Source organism: Tenrec ecaudatus, chromosome 2 (genome assembly GCF_050624435.1).
Source record: "Tenrec ecaudatus isolate mTenEca1 chromosome 2, mTenEca1.hap1, whole genome shotgun sequence".
NCBI classification, from domain to species: Eukaryota; Metazoa; Chordata; class Mammalia; order Afrosoricida; family Tenrecidae; genus Tenrec; species Tenrec ecaudatus.
Genome location: NC_134531.1, coordinates 131,077,734 through 131,096,516, shown reverse-complemented (window position 1 = coordinate 131,096,516; position 18,783 = coordinate 131,077,734). Strand labels below are relative to the sequence as shown.

General features: G+C 42.8%; 1 protein-coding gene and 1 non-coding gene across 2 annotated transcripts; both read right to left on the bottom strand.

Moving 5' to 3' along the window:
• Window positions 1–3,111: 3,111 nt before the first annotated feature.
• On the bottom strand, window positions 3,112–17,090 carry PHAX (phosphorylated adaptor for RNA export). Its single transcript, XM_075541471.1, has 5 exons — window positions 16,931–17,090; window positions 14,271–14,872; window positions 11,373–11,493; window positions 4,816–4,899; window positions 3,112–4,493 (listed from the first exon to the last, which is right to left on the bottom strand). Exons 1-5 carry the CDS (start codon window positions 17,024–17,026, stop codon window positions 4,224–4,226), a joined length of 1,173 nt encoding a protein of 390 aa, XP_075397586.1. The 5' UTR covers window positions 17,027–17,090; the 3' UTR covers window positions 3,112–4,223.
• Window positions 5,538–5,737, bottom strand: LOC142442059 (small nucleolar RNA SNORA74). The gene has a single exon (XR_012783315.1). It is a non-coding gene; the product is annotated as a small nucleolar RNA SNORA74 (small nucleolar RNA).
• Window positions 17,091–18,783: the final 1,693 nt, after the last annotated feature.

The window sequence follows — 18,783 nt, the reverse complement described above, 5'->3', positions numbered from 1 at the left end:
ATTAACCCCACGTGTGTGTATCGGCCAAGTTGGCACAATAAACTTTAACTATCTCAGGAAGTTCAAAAAATTAATTATATATGAATATATATTAATGTTATATTGAGGATGTGGGCAACAGTTGTCAAAACAGGTAAGTCCAATCTGGTTCAAGTCTGTGGGTCAGCTCTTTGACTTTTCCTAACTCACACAGCCTGCTGGAGCTGATGAGCCAGGAAGCAAGAAGACAAAGCAGGCAGACCCCAGTTGGCAGATTCAGAGGTGAGTCCAAGATTGGCAGGTCAGATGCTTGGCTCTGATGGCTCCCAGGGCTGATGCCATTATAGTGGTCCACGGACTCCAGTCTCCAAACTGGAGGTCGATGAGCCATGTGGAGGAGCCAGGCCAGCAAGAAGGGACACGCTTTCACAGTCTGCTTAACGAGAGTAAGCTACCTCAGAAGGAAACATCATTTCAATTGCATCAGGGATGTGACGTGCGTAAGGGGGCTGCAATCTTCCCTAATCCTCTTGCAACTTCTTAGCTGCCCACAGCAGACCGTCATGGAGCTAAGTGCACTCTTAAATCACATCATGGGGGATTACCAGGCCCTGAGAATCCAGAGGCAAACTGACACAAAATTACCAGTGTCTAAATACGACTCGTTTGAAATCATCAGATAGCTCCAGTGCATTCCTTTCTTAGAAATGCCTGTTTCTGTGATTTGGTTATTTGTTTGGGGCACTGGGTAGTGTCTTTGTGGAAATTAGAACTGTTCATTCCACGGGAAGACAGGGCTTTCTATTCTCATAAAGTTAGACTTGGACACTCACAGGGACAGTTCTACCTGGTCCTACAGGGTGGCTGTGAGTTGGAATTGACTCCATGGCTGTGATTTTGGTTGTTTTAGAGACATTGTGGGGTAGCTATATTTGTGTTTAATTATGTTGGTGTGACCTAAGCCATTCACCACCTGGTGGCTGAGAGATGGAAGCTTGTGCACAGTTCTCTATTGGTGAAACACAGTTGAGGGTATCTCTCAATGGTCAGGTGGTACAGCAGGGGGAAGTGGTCCCTGTCTAACACAGGACGGGACAAGAAAAAAGAAAGAGTTAAAACCACCAGCAGCAATAAAGGAGGAAGAAAAAGCAAGTGGGGAAAAAGCAGGTAAACAACACGAAAAATAAGTAGCTAAAAAGGAAAAAGCAACAGTGAAGAAAAAACACAGTAAGATTAAGGGGAGGGGAAAGAGAACAGTAACTAAAAGAAAGAAAAAAGGAAAAGGGTGAAAGGGAAGAGAGAAATAGAGAAACTAGAGAAAAAAGACAAAGGACCTAAGGCAGCTCACAGGGTAGGTGGGGTAAGGGGTGGGCACCCTAGTCCTTGGTGGAGCTCCGACTGGCCTATCAGCTGTCTGAGATCAAGGCACCTGGTCCTCTGGGTTCAGATGGTTGGGGTCAGGGAAGCTGCTGATGGAAGGTGTTGCTCGGCAGTGGTGGTCAGGGATCCAGAACACTGCATTCTACTGGTCTGAGGGGCGAGTTGAAGCAACTGCAGCTGTGGGGCTGGTGCACCTGGCACCCGTCCACAAGGGCTCCACTCTAACCTCAGGCACAGTAGAGGCTCTGGAGTGCAGGAGGTGTCATGAGCTGCTGGCTGGGTGGGGGTGGGGGCCAAGCACATCGGGTCGTGAGGATGTAGGGAACCAGAGGGTTCCATCTTTCTCAGCCAGTGGTGTGCCAGGCTGTCTCATTCCAAGGCTGCATTTGGAAGTTCGAAGGCCACACTTCATCAGGCAGCTGACAATTCAGTGGTCTGTATCATCTCCCCACTTTCGTTCAAATTCTGCTGTTTGGGAGTCACTTCACTTCTCTAGCCTTCCCTCCGAAGCTCAGGGTTCCAGGATCAGCTGTTTCGCTTGCTTCCTCGTCGGGCGTGCAGCATGCCTGCCTTACTCACTACTTTTCTGTACTCTTATCACTCCCCATTTCAGATAAATGATAAATCCTATTTAAACTATTTACTTCTCGTGGTTTTAGCAATTTCATGAAAGAATTCTTGAGATTAAGAGTAATGATACTGTGATAAGGAGTTAGCCTACATTGGCCCAATAGCCCTCTCTCAACGGGGCTTTAAAAATTTGGTACCAGAAGCTAATCAAAGACAGTATTAACAGATCATTATGCCCCAGGAAGGTGTTCTTTCGATAAGAACTCTCTATCACAAATTAATAAGGTTTTGAAAGGGAACCAAAGGCAGAAAAACAAAACCCCATAGATCCAGGAATGGATTCTGGGCTCTCGTTAAATCTTAGCTCCAACTTAATTCTTACATCAGGGTCCCCTGGAAGGGAACACAGAAGATATGGATGCTATAGCAAAGTGTGGTAGATGGTGCCTGGCTATCAGATACGTGTTTGGGTTTTAAAGGCTTGTCTCCAAGCAAGCAGCCATCAAAGTGAGATGCCAACTAAGTGCACATGGAAGAAGCAGACCATCATCAGTCACCAAAGAACTGTAAATCATACCATCTCTAGTTGACACAGGGAACATTATCAGAGATTAAACTGTGAATTTGGTTTGCATAAGGATATGGATGAGAGTGGGAGCCCAAGATACATTAATGGGATCTCCATAGGAAATAAGCCTCGTGATTTCCTTCTATGCAAAATAGAGGGATGAGAGGAAAGTGGTTACTAAACAAAGTGCATTGGACAAATGACTGTAGGTGATCTAAAGGGTAAACCCGACTTGAGGCTTTAAAATCTTAGCCATTGATTCCCTCTGATGCACATTAGGCCTCATTTGGTTTTCAACTTTTTTTGGTTTGTTCTTGTTAGGGCTTATCTAAGATGTGTTATCCTCATTGGTAGTTATCTTCTTGAATTTTTGCAATATGCTTTCAGTATATGAAAATCAGGATTGATGAACTTATAAGGGCAGCAAGCAGATTAGGGGTTCCTGGGGGTGGAGTGACTGTGTTGGGGGCAGTACAGAAAGGCTGAGGTCAAGGGGTTCGGAAGGAAAAGACTGTTCTGAAACTGATTGTGGGAGCCAGTGTGTGCTTGATATATCTGTATTAACTCCCAATAAAACGGTTTTAAACAACAAAAAAATAGTGACTTGAAGCTCATTAAGGATTGCCAAAAATCCAATTTTATTTTTGCCTTAATAAAAAAGCAACCAATGATCATTTTCCCTTTCTCTTCCCAGCTATATACTTCAGCGACCATGTGTTTTAAGAACTACTGAAGAACTTCAAATACAATGTCAAGAATAGTTTATAATTGTTTCCTACACTTTTTAATGTGTAAACTACAATCAACTCTCATGACATCTTAAGTAAACTTATATTTTTGTCATTAATAAAAGTGTAGAACTTCATGCAGGTATGACAATAGTTACACCTTACTTCCTTAACGTAAGGTAAAGCAGTCCAAAGCAGACTGGTGCTGTTAGGTTTTACATGTCCATGGTAATACACAGATTTGGACCACATTCATTATTCAGTACATGACCAAGTTAAAGTAAGTCAAAACCAAGTTGAAGAACTAACACTTCTTTGAAAAGCTCTAACATTTATTGATTCCTGACAAATAAATAAAAAATCCAGCAATATCAACTTATTTTTAGTCTTTAACTGTAAAATGTTCTAACAGTTCTTAAAATACAGAAAAACAAAATTCGATGCATTTACAATAGCTTCACAATTCATGTCTTTCATTGCTGTTGGGTGAGCTGATTTTTTCATTCAGGGCAATGCCCTGTGGCAGAGTAGAAAGACTTCCTCAGCTGGTCTTGACATCCGATGGTCAGACCTTTCTACTGTGGAACCACTTTGGGGTTTGAACCACCAAACTACTGGACAGGAGCCGAGTTACTTTCACCATTGTGACAAGGCTCCTCTGTGTCCCATTAAGATCCTCTTACTGGAATATTTTGAAATCAAAGCGTTATTCATTGCAAAGATAAATCCAGGAAAACAAACTTTCAAGTGGGATGGCATGACTGGAAAAAGATGATCATCAACTAGTGACATTCATAATTAACACGAGAACTTTTTAACTGTTTCTATCAGTCACATTTAACACCCCACATCCTCACTTTTATCTGAAACAGAAAACAATTCTCTCACCTCCAGGTTATCAGTGCAAAGTACAACAAAGCATTCTCGGTAGGAATGGTTCATTACAATGTTAACTTTAAAAGGCTTGTTCTTCCCAATGTCCAAACTTGTTTAATCCATTAAAAGATGTCTATATCATGAGAATGATCAACCTCAAAGGTTTCCTCTGTACCCAACTTTGTTTCTCCATGTCCTTCCTGTGACTCATCGAGAGAGGCCAGAGCCTCATTTGTGTCACTTGCAAAAGTTTCTCGTGATGTATCATCATCTTCTTGAAAATTTAGACTTTTAATAGCTTGCTTCATCTTCTTCCCCAGCACCTGTGTTCTCCTCTTCCGAGCAGCTTTTTGATTTTCATATTCCTTTTGATTCTCAATATAGAAAATGCTCTAAAATAAAGGAACAATTTTAGCACATAAGTAGAAATTATTACAAGTATATTACAAGGAAAGTCATTAACATTATCTTCATTTTCCAAAGCAAATATTATCAAACTCATTTTCTAAATGAAGACAAAGAATCCAAAAGATTAAATCAGTCACAACTGTAAATAACGGAAGGCGGCGCAAGGCCTTGAATAGACAAAATGCCAAAATCAGTCTGCCTGCGGCCGACTACATGATGGTGATTAATAGAAATGAAAGCTAGAGAGCCTGCGTGGAAGCCAAATTATCATGGATCTCAACAGTTAAGGACTTTAATCAATTTTACCTTAACTTGTTCCTCGCTGATACTAGGAGTGTTTTTCAGGAGATTTAGAAAAACTCCACCTGGTGTTCTTCTCCGACTACCATCCTACAAGAAGGAACCAAAATATTAAATTGTATACAGTCTTATCAAAAGCTTTTTAGACGAGAGGCTCCAGGAGGAAAGCAGTCACCAGATTCAAAGCGCAGTCTTGATTTTGACCGTTACCAAATGAGGAAATCACACAAATCATTACTTTTAGTTTCTTTACTTAGAAAATGAAAGTTCCTGAAGAAAATGAATTTTTTGTCTTTCTCAGTCCTCAAATTCTGATTTTTAAAATTTACACAGTATCAAAGAGAAACAAGAAATCCAGCTCATGAGCAAAAGACATAATTTTCTGACTTTCTCTGGCATCTGATCAAATCAGTGAGTATTTTATCAAATGTTAAAGCGTACCATAAAGCCTCAATAATGAAAACTGTACTTGTGAGGAAAAACTAGAACATGTGTAGCAAAGCAGAAAATAGAGAAGTCAACACACATGGGAATTTAGTTTACTACAAAGAGTCTGTCAAACAGAACAAATCGTTAATAGCTGGTGTTGGAGCAACTAGCCTTCAAGAGAAATTTTTTTTTAAACTTTTTTTTTAGGGAAGAGGAAAGAGAAAAATGACTGGCCATCCCCGAGAGGGAGCTCTTACTTACCATGTAATAAAGACAGTATGTTAATAAAGGCAGTAAGTAGTGTTTGCATCCAGACTAGGAGCAACTCCACAGGAGGAGTCGCTCCACTCTCAAAGGTGCAAAATGCTGCCCAGAGGTTGTGCGACCACAACTCTAAAACAGTGCGTGGAGCCAGGCCTCACTGGGCAGCGCTTGCTCTTCCAACAGTGTAACACTGTCCCGGGCATTGGGTTAGCCTGGACAGCTGACAACCGTTGGGCCAAGAAAAATACTATATTGGGTTTATAACTCATGACTTATACTGTGATATATTTGGATCAAAGGCTTAAATATATGAGGGGGAAACCCATCACTAAAAAAAAGGAAAACAGCTCCTCTGGGCGGAGCTGTCACAGTAAGCATTTCTCTCGCTGGGCAAACATCTAGTGACTCCCTCTGAGTTAGTGCACTCAGTGGCATTGCCTGGGGAGGTTTTCTCTGGTCACTGAATTTTTCTTGGAAAAGCAGTTTTGCTTGAAGCTCATTTCTGTGATGGTCAATTTAAGATGGCATGCAGCTGTGATATTTTGTTTCCTGCTGGAGGAAAATGGCACAGAAACTGTTGTGATGTTGAACACAGCTTACAAGGACAGCGCCATGGGAAAAACAAGTGTATGTGTAGTTTTCTCGTTTCAAAAAAGGTAAAATGTCAACTGGTGACAAAACTTGTTCTGGATGTCCATCAATTTCCCGAAATGATGAAAGTGCCGACTCGCAGTGCATTTGGAGTTCGTTCCACCAGGTCAGACGGTTAACCAAGCTTTCTATTTAGAGCAGTGGTTCTCAACTTTCCTAATGCCACGATCCTTTAATACAGGTTCTTCATGTTGTGGTGACCTCCCCAACCATAAGATTATTTTCCTTGCTAATTCATATCTGTAATTTTGCTACTGTTATGAGTCAGGCAACCACTGTGAAAAGGTCATTTGCCCTCCAAAGGGGTCACGAGCCTGAGGTTGAGAACCCCTGATTTAGAGGCTCTGAAAAGATAGTGTAACAGTGTGCTACAAAAAAGGCCTTATTTGTAGCAGACTGGAGGCGTGGTTTTGCCACCTAGACAATGCACTTGTTCACACAGTAATCTCAGTGGGCCAGTTTTTGGCAAACAAACCAACCAGTATACCTCTCTTGCCCCACGCACCTTACTCACCCGATCTCGCTCCGTGAGACTTCTTCTTGTTTCCATGAATGAAGAGAAACATGAAAGAACAGCGATTTGAGGATGTAGAAGAGGTAAAGATTCCAAGAATGGAATTGCAGATTTGACAAATGTACTAAGTGTAATGGAGAGTACTTTGGAGGTGATAAAGTAAAAAAATTTACAGATTGCTTCCTGAGTCCCTTGCCTCTAGATTTCTTTCCTACACTAGATAAGAAATGTGGTTGGCAGGCCCAGTTCTATCTCAAATAAAGACTGAGAGAATAAAAAAAAATTATATACATAGCTTTGAAAAGAAAAATTTCAGGTTTGGGGGGAGATTCCCCATCATACATACATCTCATATCATAAACACATTCATGATATACACAGGTGCAGATACATAGATATGCATGCACATATATACAACCACATAAAAGAAACTATAAATTATCTTCTTAAAATACTGCCACTGTAATGAAGAGGTTCTCTCACGCAATGTGGTGATCTCCAAGTTATATTAAGTGAACAAACAGTAAGAAACAGAATATAGTTGTATAGTTAATCTTTCCATCTGTGTAAAACAAGGGGGGCCCATGGGGGAGGCTTCGAGAGACTGGAGGAGTGGGGCAAACTTTTACGGTAAATTCTTTGATTTTTTAAACTGTGAATATGTTTACTTTTAAAACAAAATTTTAACAACAAATCAGTGCACATATATATATATATATATTTAATAAGAACTTTCTAACTAATTGACATTACTTTTAAAACTTTTTTCAAGGGAACAACAAGTGATCCAAAATCAGTGGCAAGGAGGGCGTGAGAGGCCTGGTAGGGATTCATCAAGAGCAATGTAACTGAGAGAAATTACTGAAACCCAAATAAAGGCTGAGCATGATAGTGGGACAAGAGGAAAGTAAAAGGAAATAGAGGAAAGAACTAGGAGGCAAAGGGCATTTATACAGGTCTAAATACAAGCATGTACATATGTAAGTATACTTATGTATGGTGATGGGGAAATAAATCTACGTACATATATTTATAGGTTTAGTATTAAGGCAGCAGATAGACATTGGACATCCATTGAAGTATTTACTCAATGCAAAAACACTTTGTTCTAATTAATTGGCATTCCGTGATGCATACATTCCCAACACAATCGCTTAAGACAAATGTGTGCGTAAGCAAATGTGGTGAAGAAAGCTGATGGTGTCCGGCCATCAAAAGATATAGTGTCTGGGATTTTAAAGGCTTGAAGATAAACAAGCAGCTATCTAGCTCAAAAGCAACAAAGCCCACATGGAAGAAGCACACCAGCCTGTGTGACCACGAGGTGTCGAAAAGACCAGGTATCAAAGAACAAAAAATCATATCATTGCTGAGTGGGGACCCAAAGCCCCTCTGTAGGCAACTGGACACTGCCTTACAGAACAGTCTCGGAGAGGAGATGAACCAGTCAGCATGGAGTGTAGCAACAATGAAGCATACAACTTTCCTCTAGTTCTTAAATGCTTCCTCCCGCATCATGATCCCAATTCTACCTTACAAATCTGGCTAGACCAGACGATGTACACTGGTACAGATAGGAACTGGAAACACAGAGAATCCAGGACAGATGATCCCTTCAGGACCAGTGGTGAGAGTGGTGATACCAGAGGGTGGAGGGAAGGTAGAGTAGAAAGAGGGAACCGATTATAACGATCTACATATAATCTCCTACCTGGGGGACAACAACAGTAAAGTGAGTGAAGGGAGGGAGACGTTGGACAGTGTAAGACATGACAAAATAATAATAATTTATAAATTATCAAGGGTTCATGAGGGAGAAGGGAGTGGGGAGGGGAAAAATGAGCTGGTGCCAAGGGTTCAAGTAGAAAGCAAATGTTTTGAGAATGATGAGGGCAACGAATGTACAAATGCGCTTGACACAATTGATGTATGTATGTACGGTGAGAAAAGTTTTATGAGGCCCCAATAAAATGATTTTAAACAAAAATTTATATAAAGTATGTGCCTATTGTACAAAAAAAAATCAAAATTAGATAGGGTCCCATAATCCCACTGCCTACAGGTAATCATTGTAACATTTTTACATGAATGGCTTTTATATATAACACATATAAAATGTCTCCTCTTCTGTTGAGAAATGGGATTCGTATAAACAGATTAGTTTACATTTTGTAGGTTTTTTTGTGTGTGAGTGTTTCATTTAAATCCCCCCCCCATTTAAATACATGCTTTCATATCAGATAAATGTCCAATGCTTTTGCATACTAATGGGTGATTTGGGGATACTGCTCTTTCAGCTAGCCATACCAGATGTCAACCGTAACACTTCATTTTATCTGGTAAGCCTGTTTCCATCTTCCACAAAGATGCAGAAATCTGACCACTATATTTTCTTCCTCAGATCGCATCAGTCTCCAGAAGCAGTGTTCCTTTGTCTACGCTTGCTCCCATTCAGTCCATCCTCATACAGCAGCCAGAATGAAAAGCACTTCCAACCAGTTCAAAATCCTCCAAGAACTATTTCAAAGCATAAATCCAATTCCACAAAATGGCAAGCACAGAAACTCTCGAGTGGTGCTATGCAAACGATCTCATCCATGGTCTCTTGGGCTTCAACGCTAGTATCTTTTCCCTATTAGCCATCCTTTTCAGACAATGCCTGGCACTGCCCCAGACACAATGGCAAACAAGTCCCCACTAGACCTGGTCCCTCATGCCCTCCCTGATCTCACACTCTGCTCCCTCAAGCACTGCTCTAGCTACTTGGGCCCTTATTCATAGCAGACATCCGAAAACAGTGAGGTAAGTCCTGCCAAGGGCAGGTTTGGGGCTTGTTTTTATTTCATGTGTTAATTATGGCTTGTTTTTTAAGAAATTGATTTTTTAAATTTTACCTAAAGTAATATTCTATTATGGTATTTTTGGCGATTCTGAAATTTTGCCTTGAGGCATGTGCTGCCCACCGTCAAGTCACTTTAGTCCCAACCCTGACAATCTGCTTTGCTACTTCTGCCTGCTCTTCCGGCTCTTCACCTTCCTTGAGGTTCAAATGGCACCTTCTCAATAAGCTCTACCCTCATCACTCTAGTTTTTTAATTAAAAAAATTTTTTTGATCATCTAGTTTTAATTGATCATGCTTCTCTTCTCTGTACCTCGAGACCACGATCAATTTCTTTTCCCATAAAAGTCAATACTATTTAACATTTGTTATAACATTGCTTATATTTACTGTTTAGAGACTGTCTCCCTCACACCAACACAATCTACTCCCTTGCGTCTAGAACAGTGTCAGGCACATAGCAAGTCCTCAATAAAGAGCCATTCAAGGAAAAAACTGATCAAAGAGACTGAATTTGGACTTGAATCTTCTTAATATTCAGTAGATTGGCATTCACCAAACTCAGTGCCACCGAGTGGATTCCTACTCAAAGCAATCCTAAAGAACACAGTAGAATGGCCCCGTGGTTTCCTGAGGCTGTAAGCCTTTGTGAAAGCAGAAAATCTCGTTTCTCCTGGGGAGTGAGTGGAGGCTGGTTGGTAACAGATAACATGTGCCCTACCAGGGCTCCTAGGTTTTGCATTAGCTCACTGGAATTCAGTTTATTACTACAGCATTCAAGTCCCGGAGGGCTTCTGTGTACAAACAGCTCACCTGACAGTAACTGGTGACTGTTCAAAATTTTGCTGAATCTATCACTCTGCTCAACAAAATCATCTAAATACCTTACCACTGGCAGAAACAGTGAGGCCAATGCATTCATGACTGTTGCTATTGTCTCGTTAAGTTCTTCTGTGACTTCTCTAATTTCCACGTTCACTAGCAATTTCTTTAGCCAATTCTAACTGGTTTCCTTTCTCATCATTTCCAATATAATACGTATGGCATTACTGTTCAGATGAATGGGAAACAATTCAAACTTCAGCCACCCTCCATGGTGAGAGAATTAAAATGAGATGTGCAAGACCCTTCTATGGGATTACACGCCACTGCCGGTGGCCCACATCAGCAGTGTGCCTTCCGCCATTCTCAGAGGACCTCATAGTTAAGCAGTGCTTCCCCAAATTCCAATGTGCTCCTCTACTTTAGAAGTCTAGAGACATTTTCTTCCCCTCTTCATCCAACCATTCATGAGATTTTGATACCACAGATATATCTGTGCTTTTAAAGATGTGCTGGTTCCCCAGAATGCCAATTAAACGAACTAGTGACACAGTCATCACTGCTTGACACTGGTGCTTTACATGCATGACCTCATCAAGGCTTATTAACAACACAGGACTAACACCCTACACACACATTTTTTTTAACAGCTAAGGAGACAGGCAGAGGCTCCAAGAAGTCAAATTAATTTACGACTAATCTCATAACTAATCAGAAATCCAACAAGACACCCATCCTTCAAAACCCATGGCTGTCAAAACGGCAAGACCCCCTCCTATCTTAGAATTTCTGATTCCACTCTAAAGCATGCAAGAGTTATGCTGCTGACTACATACTAACAGGATACAACTTATCTACATATGAAATATTCATTTTAAAAACTGAGTGTTTGGAATTTTTTATTGTTGAAGTTGTGTGTGTGTGTTTTACTACAGAATATGCTAATAAGTCATGGTAAAGAGATCCAGCAATCTGAGGCAAACTGTAAAAATACACCGAATAAGCAATATGAAAAAGAGAAGCGATGGACCAGTTAGGCTTACCATTATTAAAAGACCGCCATTTTGCTCAACTTCAGTAGTTTCCATCAGAAGCTCAATTGCCTTCTTAGTCCCAATGATCTTCACTATTCGGGATATCAGGTCTTTTTTTGGTTCTTGTAACCTGATGTAGGAAAAAGATTGTTGTATAAAATCAAAGAAATCAACTTTAGTCACTAGACTATTTCATGACTAGTATTTAAGCTCAGAAACACTGGCATGAAAATACCTCTGTATTGTGTCATCAAAGGAGATCGTGGACTCAAGGTTCCACCTAAGTCTCAAACTTGGTCTCCTTATTTGCCGTCTTGGATTGGGGCATATATTAAAGTAAAAGTGCACATACGGCAAAATGAATGCAAGTCTAAATACAAAAAGAACCGTCAAAACAGCAGCAAACGCATGGTATGTGTTTTATTATTGTGGCCAAAAGTTGGCCCTCCAGCCTCCAGAGATGTGAGAGCTTGAAAACAGGTACTGTCACCACTGTAAACACAATTCAAAGAGACTGATTTATCTTCGTTAATCCTTTCAACAACCTTATGAAGTATTAGTATGTTCATTAAGAGATGAAAAGACAAGAAGCCTAAAGTTTAATTCTTCTAATTCCAGAGTCTACCCTAGCACATTCATAGTGGAAAAAAATGACTAGTTCTGGGATAGACTTGGTCTCTTCTCAACAAAAGGCAGCGCACTGTTGTGGAACCTGTACTAGATGAGGAACAAAAGGCACATGACTCAGTCTCAGAGCTGACATTAAGTCTGTGACTTGGGACAAGCCAGTTACCTCCTTGTTCGTGAAGTAGCAGCTTTGCTTTACAGAGCTCCCTGTTCCTAAACAGTACTCACATTTCAGACTCATTCATATTTATAAACCCAGTACTGTGGTGAGTTAGGTTGGTCTGGAAAGCAGACCATTGGTCTGCTCATCAATTCTATTACTCTTGAAACATAAAAAAGTCCAACTCACTGCCATCGAATCAATTCTGATTCATAGCAACCATGTGGGGCAGGGGAGAAATGCCCTGGGAGTTTCCAAGGCTGTAACACCTTAAAGGAGTAGAAATCCTCATCTTTCTCCTGCACAGTGGCCGGTGGTTTCGAACTGCAGACCTTGTAGTGAGCAGCTCAATGAATAACCATACCGCCAGCACTCCTTGAGCCATCGCTACTTTCAAATCTGTGACAGTATCCTCTGGTAAAGTCCTGGTGGCACAGTGGGCTACACAGTGAGCTGTTAACCACGAGGTGGGCAGCTCAAACTCACTAGTCTCTTCATGGGAGAAAAACAAGGTTATTTGCTCTGTGAAGATTTAAAGTCTTAGAAACCAAAGGAGCAGTTCTACTCTATCCCACTGTATCACTATGAATTGAAAAGATGAATTTTCAGTTAACATGGTAACATGCTAACATAACTTTCATATTTAAATCTAAATTTGTTAAGATACCCGATTCATTACTGAGCAATTCTATTACGTATTTCCCCAGGAGAAATACTTGCTCAAAGATCTGAAAGTCCATTGCAGCACTGATAGCAAAAATGTGCCAAGTTCTACCAGTTGGTAAATAACTAAACAAACAAACAAACAAACAAACAAGCTTTTTAAAAAACATAATAGGTCTACCGATTTCTACTCCAACATGGATGTACTTAGAAAATATTAAGTCAAAGAAGCCAGTTCCGAAAGACCACATGGGAGACCCTACATAAAATGTACAGAAAAGGGAAATTTAGAGAAAGTTGATTTGTAGTTGTCTAAGGGCTGGATCTAAGAATGGGGAATAATTGAAAATGGGCCTGAGGACTGGGATGGTGAAGTAGTTTATATTGATGGTTGTGTAATTTAGCAAATGTACTAAAAATCATTGAATCATATGCAGAGTTGCTGATTTAAAATATATTGGAATTGCATTAATTTTTACATAGGATTGTCCTTTTGGGGGTACATCTTATCATGAGTAAGATGTACTATAAACAATGTTACACATTGTTTGCCAATATCACTCTTAGATGCTAATTTGTAGGTGATGAATTTTATGACTGACTGGTCACAACACTTGCCATAGAGATGTAGCTTTCTAAACTAAATCAGGGATTTCTGATGCTTAAAAACATGGACCCAAATGCTGATCGCTTTGCTAGAGCAGGCAAGCAGATTATGGTAGTAGTGAAATGTTACCGTATAATATATGATGGAAAAAGGGCCACAATGGCAACTGTTCACAAATTTCTGAACTGACAGGCCACCCCAGTTCTCAGTAAGACTTCAGATGATTCAGAACCTTCCACAAGTGGGGGTAGCACTGTAACGACAAATGCCACTATCATTTGTCCTATCAGAATACATTTTGTGATATGTGTTATTTCTTATTCATGCACGAATGTATTAAATCATATGTGATGTTTCTAACCTCTAAAGACAAAAAGACTAAGTATGAAAATCACATGAATTTAAAAAGGGTCCTCAAACTTTTTAAACAAGGGACCAGTTCACTGTCCCTCAGACCCATTGGAGGGCCAGACTATAGTTAAAAATAAAAAAGCTGAACAAATTCCTATGCACACTGCACATACCTTATTTTGAAGTAAAAAACAAATGGGGCAAAAACACCCATCGGGCTGGATAAATGTCCTTGGCGGGCCGTAGTTTGAGGACGCCTGCAGCTTTCTTTTATGGCACTAAATAGCAAAGAGCTGCTAAACAGCTGTCTTCTCTTAAACATTCTATCATGTCTGTCTACATTTAAGAAAACACAAGTGTATCTGTATAACCAACTAAGGAGATCTAGTTTATTCCTTAAAGAAAGATTTTAAATGATCGTCAATCATTTATTTGGAGTGTACTTTCTGTGGATGTGTGACACCTGGTGCTCATTTCTATGACGAATTTAAATGCTCACCTGAAGGAAATTTCATCAGCTACTTTCTCTTGCGAATCTTCCTCGGAGATCTCATACCGGCCTTTATAATTCATTTCTACCCTGTGCCCTATTCTGTCTCTCACAGGCCGTTTGCGTTTGAGATGACTCTGTCCGTTTTCTTCTTCTGCTTTTTTGTTGCTGCGCATGTATTCATCTAGCTCTTTGTCTAATTCTTTTGTATGCTCCTCAGATTCCCTCTTAAGTTTCTTAGCAAGCAAATAATTGTAAGTCTCAGACTGTCTGCTTTTATCAATAGTGCCCTCCATTCCCAAGATACCAAGTTCAGTGGCCACTGCATCTTGATTCTGCTCCTGTAGGACAGCACCCCATATGTTGTTGATCTTTTTTCCAGCAACACACGGTTTCTGGCTGCTCTGGTCAAACGGAATCGGCTCTGGTTTGGGAGGAGGATTAAAACATTTCTGTCGTTTTCGTTTCCAAACAGAGTTGTCATCATCGGAATCAGAAAAACTCTCGTCGCTTGAATCCATACTTTTAATATTTCGATAATGGGATGCTGGTGCACACGCTGATGCATTATTCTGGAAGGGCCCCACAGCAATGTCTCCACCTAGTACTTTCTGCAAGTGAAAGAAAATTCAGAGCCCCACAAAGCACATCAACCCACGCCACGACTATGGCATAATAAATAAATCTTACTAGATGGGGATCCAACTGGACCGCCTGCCTCTAAGTAGAACCACTCTTCAAAACATCTTGGGACAAATCCCAAGGTTCCTGCTTTCTGAAGTTGCACAAGAAATGTTAGTTTTAAAGACAAAAGTGCTTATTTCTACAGCAATGGTAGCACTTAGTTGGTTAGACCACTGGCCGAGAACTTGATATACTGAATCAAAACCTAAGTTTTAACAAGATCCCTAGATGTTCTTATATCTACCTAAGAGAGGAATCTTTAAGACTCATGCAGGGATTTTGCATAACTTCAGATTGTGATTTAGTATATCTGGGGTGGAAAGGCAAGTTTTCAGTAGGAGTTGAACTGAATGAATCAGTCGGCAGCCAGGCCACTCTGGGCGAGACTGACCGACAAGGCCTATCTTCCATTAATAATGGCAGCTAACATTTTCAGGTTATGGCTGCTTGCTCCAATGAATCCTTACAGCGCCACAACACAGAATGGGGCATTAAGGCAGCAAGGTAAAAAAAATAAATGCCTCCAGGTCACGGTGACAGCAACAGCATTCTCATGTCGGCAGCCTGGCCTCAAACCCCCAAAGCTTTGTTCCTAACACAGCAGCCAAGACAAACTCTCAGCCATAAAACTGGAAAGTATCACAGAACCTCCAACCACGAAACATAACAAAACTCACTGCCTCCGAATCAACACTGACTCCCCGCAACTCTAAAGGACAGGGTAGAACTGCCTGGTCTTTCTCCCACTAAGGAAACTAGGGCACGTGCATTACTGAGAGAACTTGTCTGCAGCCATTCACTAAGGCAAAGTCAGGTTTGGTTGGAATACGAAGACCAGGTTTTGCAGCAAGTGATGAGCTACATCTCTGGGCCTCGTTCTCATCTATTCAAAGCCGGTTTTCCGCATAATGGGTACCACGGGCCCCTTCAGGCCAACATCCCAAACCAAACCCGTTGCAACCTTTACAGTGTGAGGGTCACGATGCATCAGTAGCCTTCAAGCATTAAGCAAGGCAGCTGTTGGAAGGCAGAGTTTAGAAGTGTCTTTGAACTCCAATTAGCCCATTTCTGGATGCCTTTATAATGGGAGCTGCCCCATGGAAAGCTGAGGGTCGGCCAAGCATTTGCCACATAGGTGGGGAATTTCGAATATTCCCATTTGGCAGTTTCTTTACTACTGCTGTGAAACCCCACTCATTGACAGAATTGTTTCCCATTTGTATATTACCTATACAAATGGGGAACAATTATATAGTTAACATTGGCAAGAGAAAAACCAAGTCTGAAAACTTCCTGGAAGCTATAATTGCATACAGGTGTGGTGACGGTGAGAGGGTCTTGGGGCCTAGGCTAATAGATTCAGCAGGGTGGTTACTGAGCCAGTTTAACCGCTCCAGGGCAAGGCACCACAGTTGGAGTAAACAATAGCGGCCCTAAGAGGGCGAGTAAAAATGGCCCATAGATTTTCCAAGGCTGTAATAGTCACCGAAGCGGGCTGCTTTATATTTCTCTCGCAGCGGCCTTCTAGTAGCAGCCGAGCGCTTTAACCACGGCATCACCTGACTCCCAATTCCCCAGGCTTGACATTTTTCGGTAATGCCTCCCCTTCGGGTGCACACCTTTGGCGCTGCAGTGGACTGGACCCTAAAAACAGAAAATGAAAAGCGGCGCAAGAGAAAGCAAAGGAGGCTTGCTCCATTGTCCACTTCCAGGAGGCTCCACGCCCGCGGGACCTAGCCCTGCACCTAGCGGCCCGGCCACCGACGGTCCTAAATCGCCCAGCATTGCCCACAGCCCGGGCTGCGCGCGCCAGCCCGATCCTCGCTCGCCTGCCGCCCGCCGCGCGCCCGGCCGACCAATCAATCACCCTCACTGCCGCCGCCGCCGCCCGGGGCCCACACGGCCCGCGTAGCTGGGGGCGCCAGTCCGCCCCGCGCCCTCCCAGCAGCAGGAGCGCCCCGCTCCCCGCCTAGCACCACGCTCACCGGCACCGGGAGGGCCTTGTCGCTGGGCGCGACAGTCATGTCGGAATCCGAGTCAGAAAGCTGCCCGTCTTCCATAGCGTCAGCCTCCTGCGCCATCTTCCAGTGGCGCGAAGCTCGGCGGCGCGGCGCGGCACGGCGCGGCACCGCGCGGCGGGGAGCACTTCCGGCGCGGCGGGCCCGCAGATCACTTCCGGAGGTCGCGGGAACACCTCCGGCGGCGGGCCCGCGGGCGCCCCCACGCGGAGGGCCGGTGACTGCGGCACGGGCTGACGCGCTCCTCCCCGCGCCTGCCGGGGCCCGACTGCGCGGGAATGCCTACTGCAAACTTCATTCGGGATGCTTCGGTTACATGAGTCCCGCGTGTCCCAGCAGTCTAAAGGGGTTCCTTCCTAACGTTTTAGGTTAACATGAATGGCAGCCATCTGGGGTGTGACTTCACTACCCTCACCTGGTCCCTTCCAGCTCCGTTCTCCCTCCGACCAATCAAAAAAGTCCCTGAGGTCACGCCTCTGCTCAGCCCTTCCCCGGGCTTCTCTGCACACAATAGTCAGTTCCTCGCGTGGCAAACGTGGGCTGGGAATCTGCCTCTTGGCTCCGGAAGACTTTTCTAGCGGCAGGTTGCTGGACAACTTTCCAGACCGGAGGCCTTTGCTATCCCTTCTACCCCACCCTGAGCTGCATAGATGTTTCCTTATTTGATTCTGGTCTTTCATTAGCCCTTCTGGTGTCGAGGGTATGAGTTGGGCTGCCAACCTCAAGGTCAGAGGGTTGAAACCACTAGCTGCTCCGTGGAGAAGGGCCAAGAGTTCCCATCTCGGAAACCCACATAGGGATTTCTACCCTGTTCTATGAGAGGCCTTCTTCTCACACCCTATCTGTTTCAGGATTTTCTCCTGCCTGTTTTGAGCCCTGGTCGTCTGGCGGGTACGGGTTGGGCTGCTAGTAGCAAGGTCAGCAGTTCAAAACCACCAGCCACAATGTGGGAGAAAAGCAAGCCTTTCTACTCCTGTAAAGAGTCTCAGAAACCCACAGGGGCAGTTCTACCCTGTCCCGCAAGGTCACTAGGAGTTGGAATTGCCTGGATGGCAGAGAGGTGATTTGTTTGTTTGTTTTAACGGCCTCTTTTGGACCCTTTGTTTCTTACTCATAACAACACTAGTTATGTTTGTCTGGAGTTTTGTTTTCTCTTGACCTGAGTTCCCTCACTGAAATGCATTTTCGTTGTTGTTTACTCCAGCATCCAGCACAGCAACTTCTTGCACGTAGTACATGATAAAGACATGGTTTAACTGCTTCTGTAATTGGGGTCTTATTACTTCTCTGCTTTTAAAAAAACATAATAGTTTGGCGCTTCTCCAAAAAGTTGGAATTAGGAATACTATCCCTTTTAGGGATGTATCCTAGAGAAAAAAAGAGCCGTGACACAAACGGATCCATGCACGGCCATGTTCATCACAGCACTGATCACAATAGCTAAAGAGAGGGAGACGATCAGGTGCAAGAACAAACACGATGGCATGTACACACAAGGGAACATTTTGCACCATTAAAGAATAATGAAGCGACAAAACACCTCAAAACATGAATAAATCGAGCGGGCATGACACTGACTGAAATCAGTCTGTCACCAAAGGACTACTGCAAAACGTCAAGAAAAGGTTTGCACACAGAAATATTCATTCTTTTGATAGGGTGGGAGGGGAAGGATGGGTAAATCACTAATTAGGGGTCAAAGCCCTCGAGGTGTAGTGGGTGAAGGTCAGGGTGGTGTTTCTGACATGAGTTGGAGTTGGCTCACTGGCAGTTGATTTGCTGTCTGCCCTTCAAAGGCCCCTGGTGGGGCAGTGGCCGAG

Coding starts and splice junctions, on each gene's coding strand:
- PHAX (XM_075541471.1), bottom strand. CDS start 17,026: ATGGCGCAGGAGGCTGACGCTATGGAAGACGGGCAGCTTTCTGACTCG. Junction 4,900..11,372: donor ATGGCGGTCTTTTAATAATG/GTAAGCCTAACT, acceptor TCCTTCTTGTAG/GATGGTAGTCGGAGAAGAAC. Junction 4,494..4,815: donor TCAGCGAGGAACAAGTTAAG/GTAAAATTGATT, acceptor CCTTTATTTTAG/AGCATTTTCTATATTGAGAA.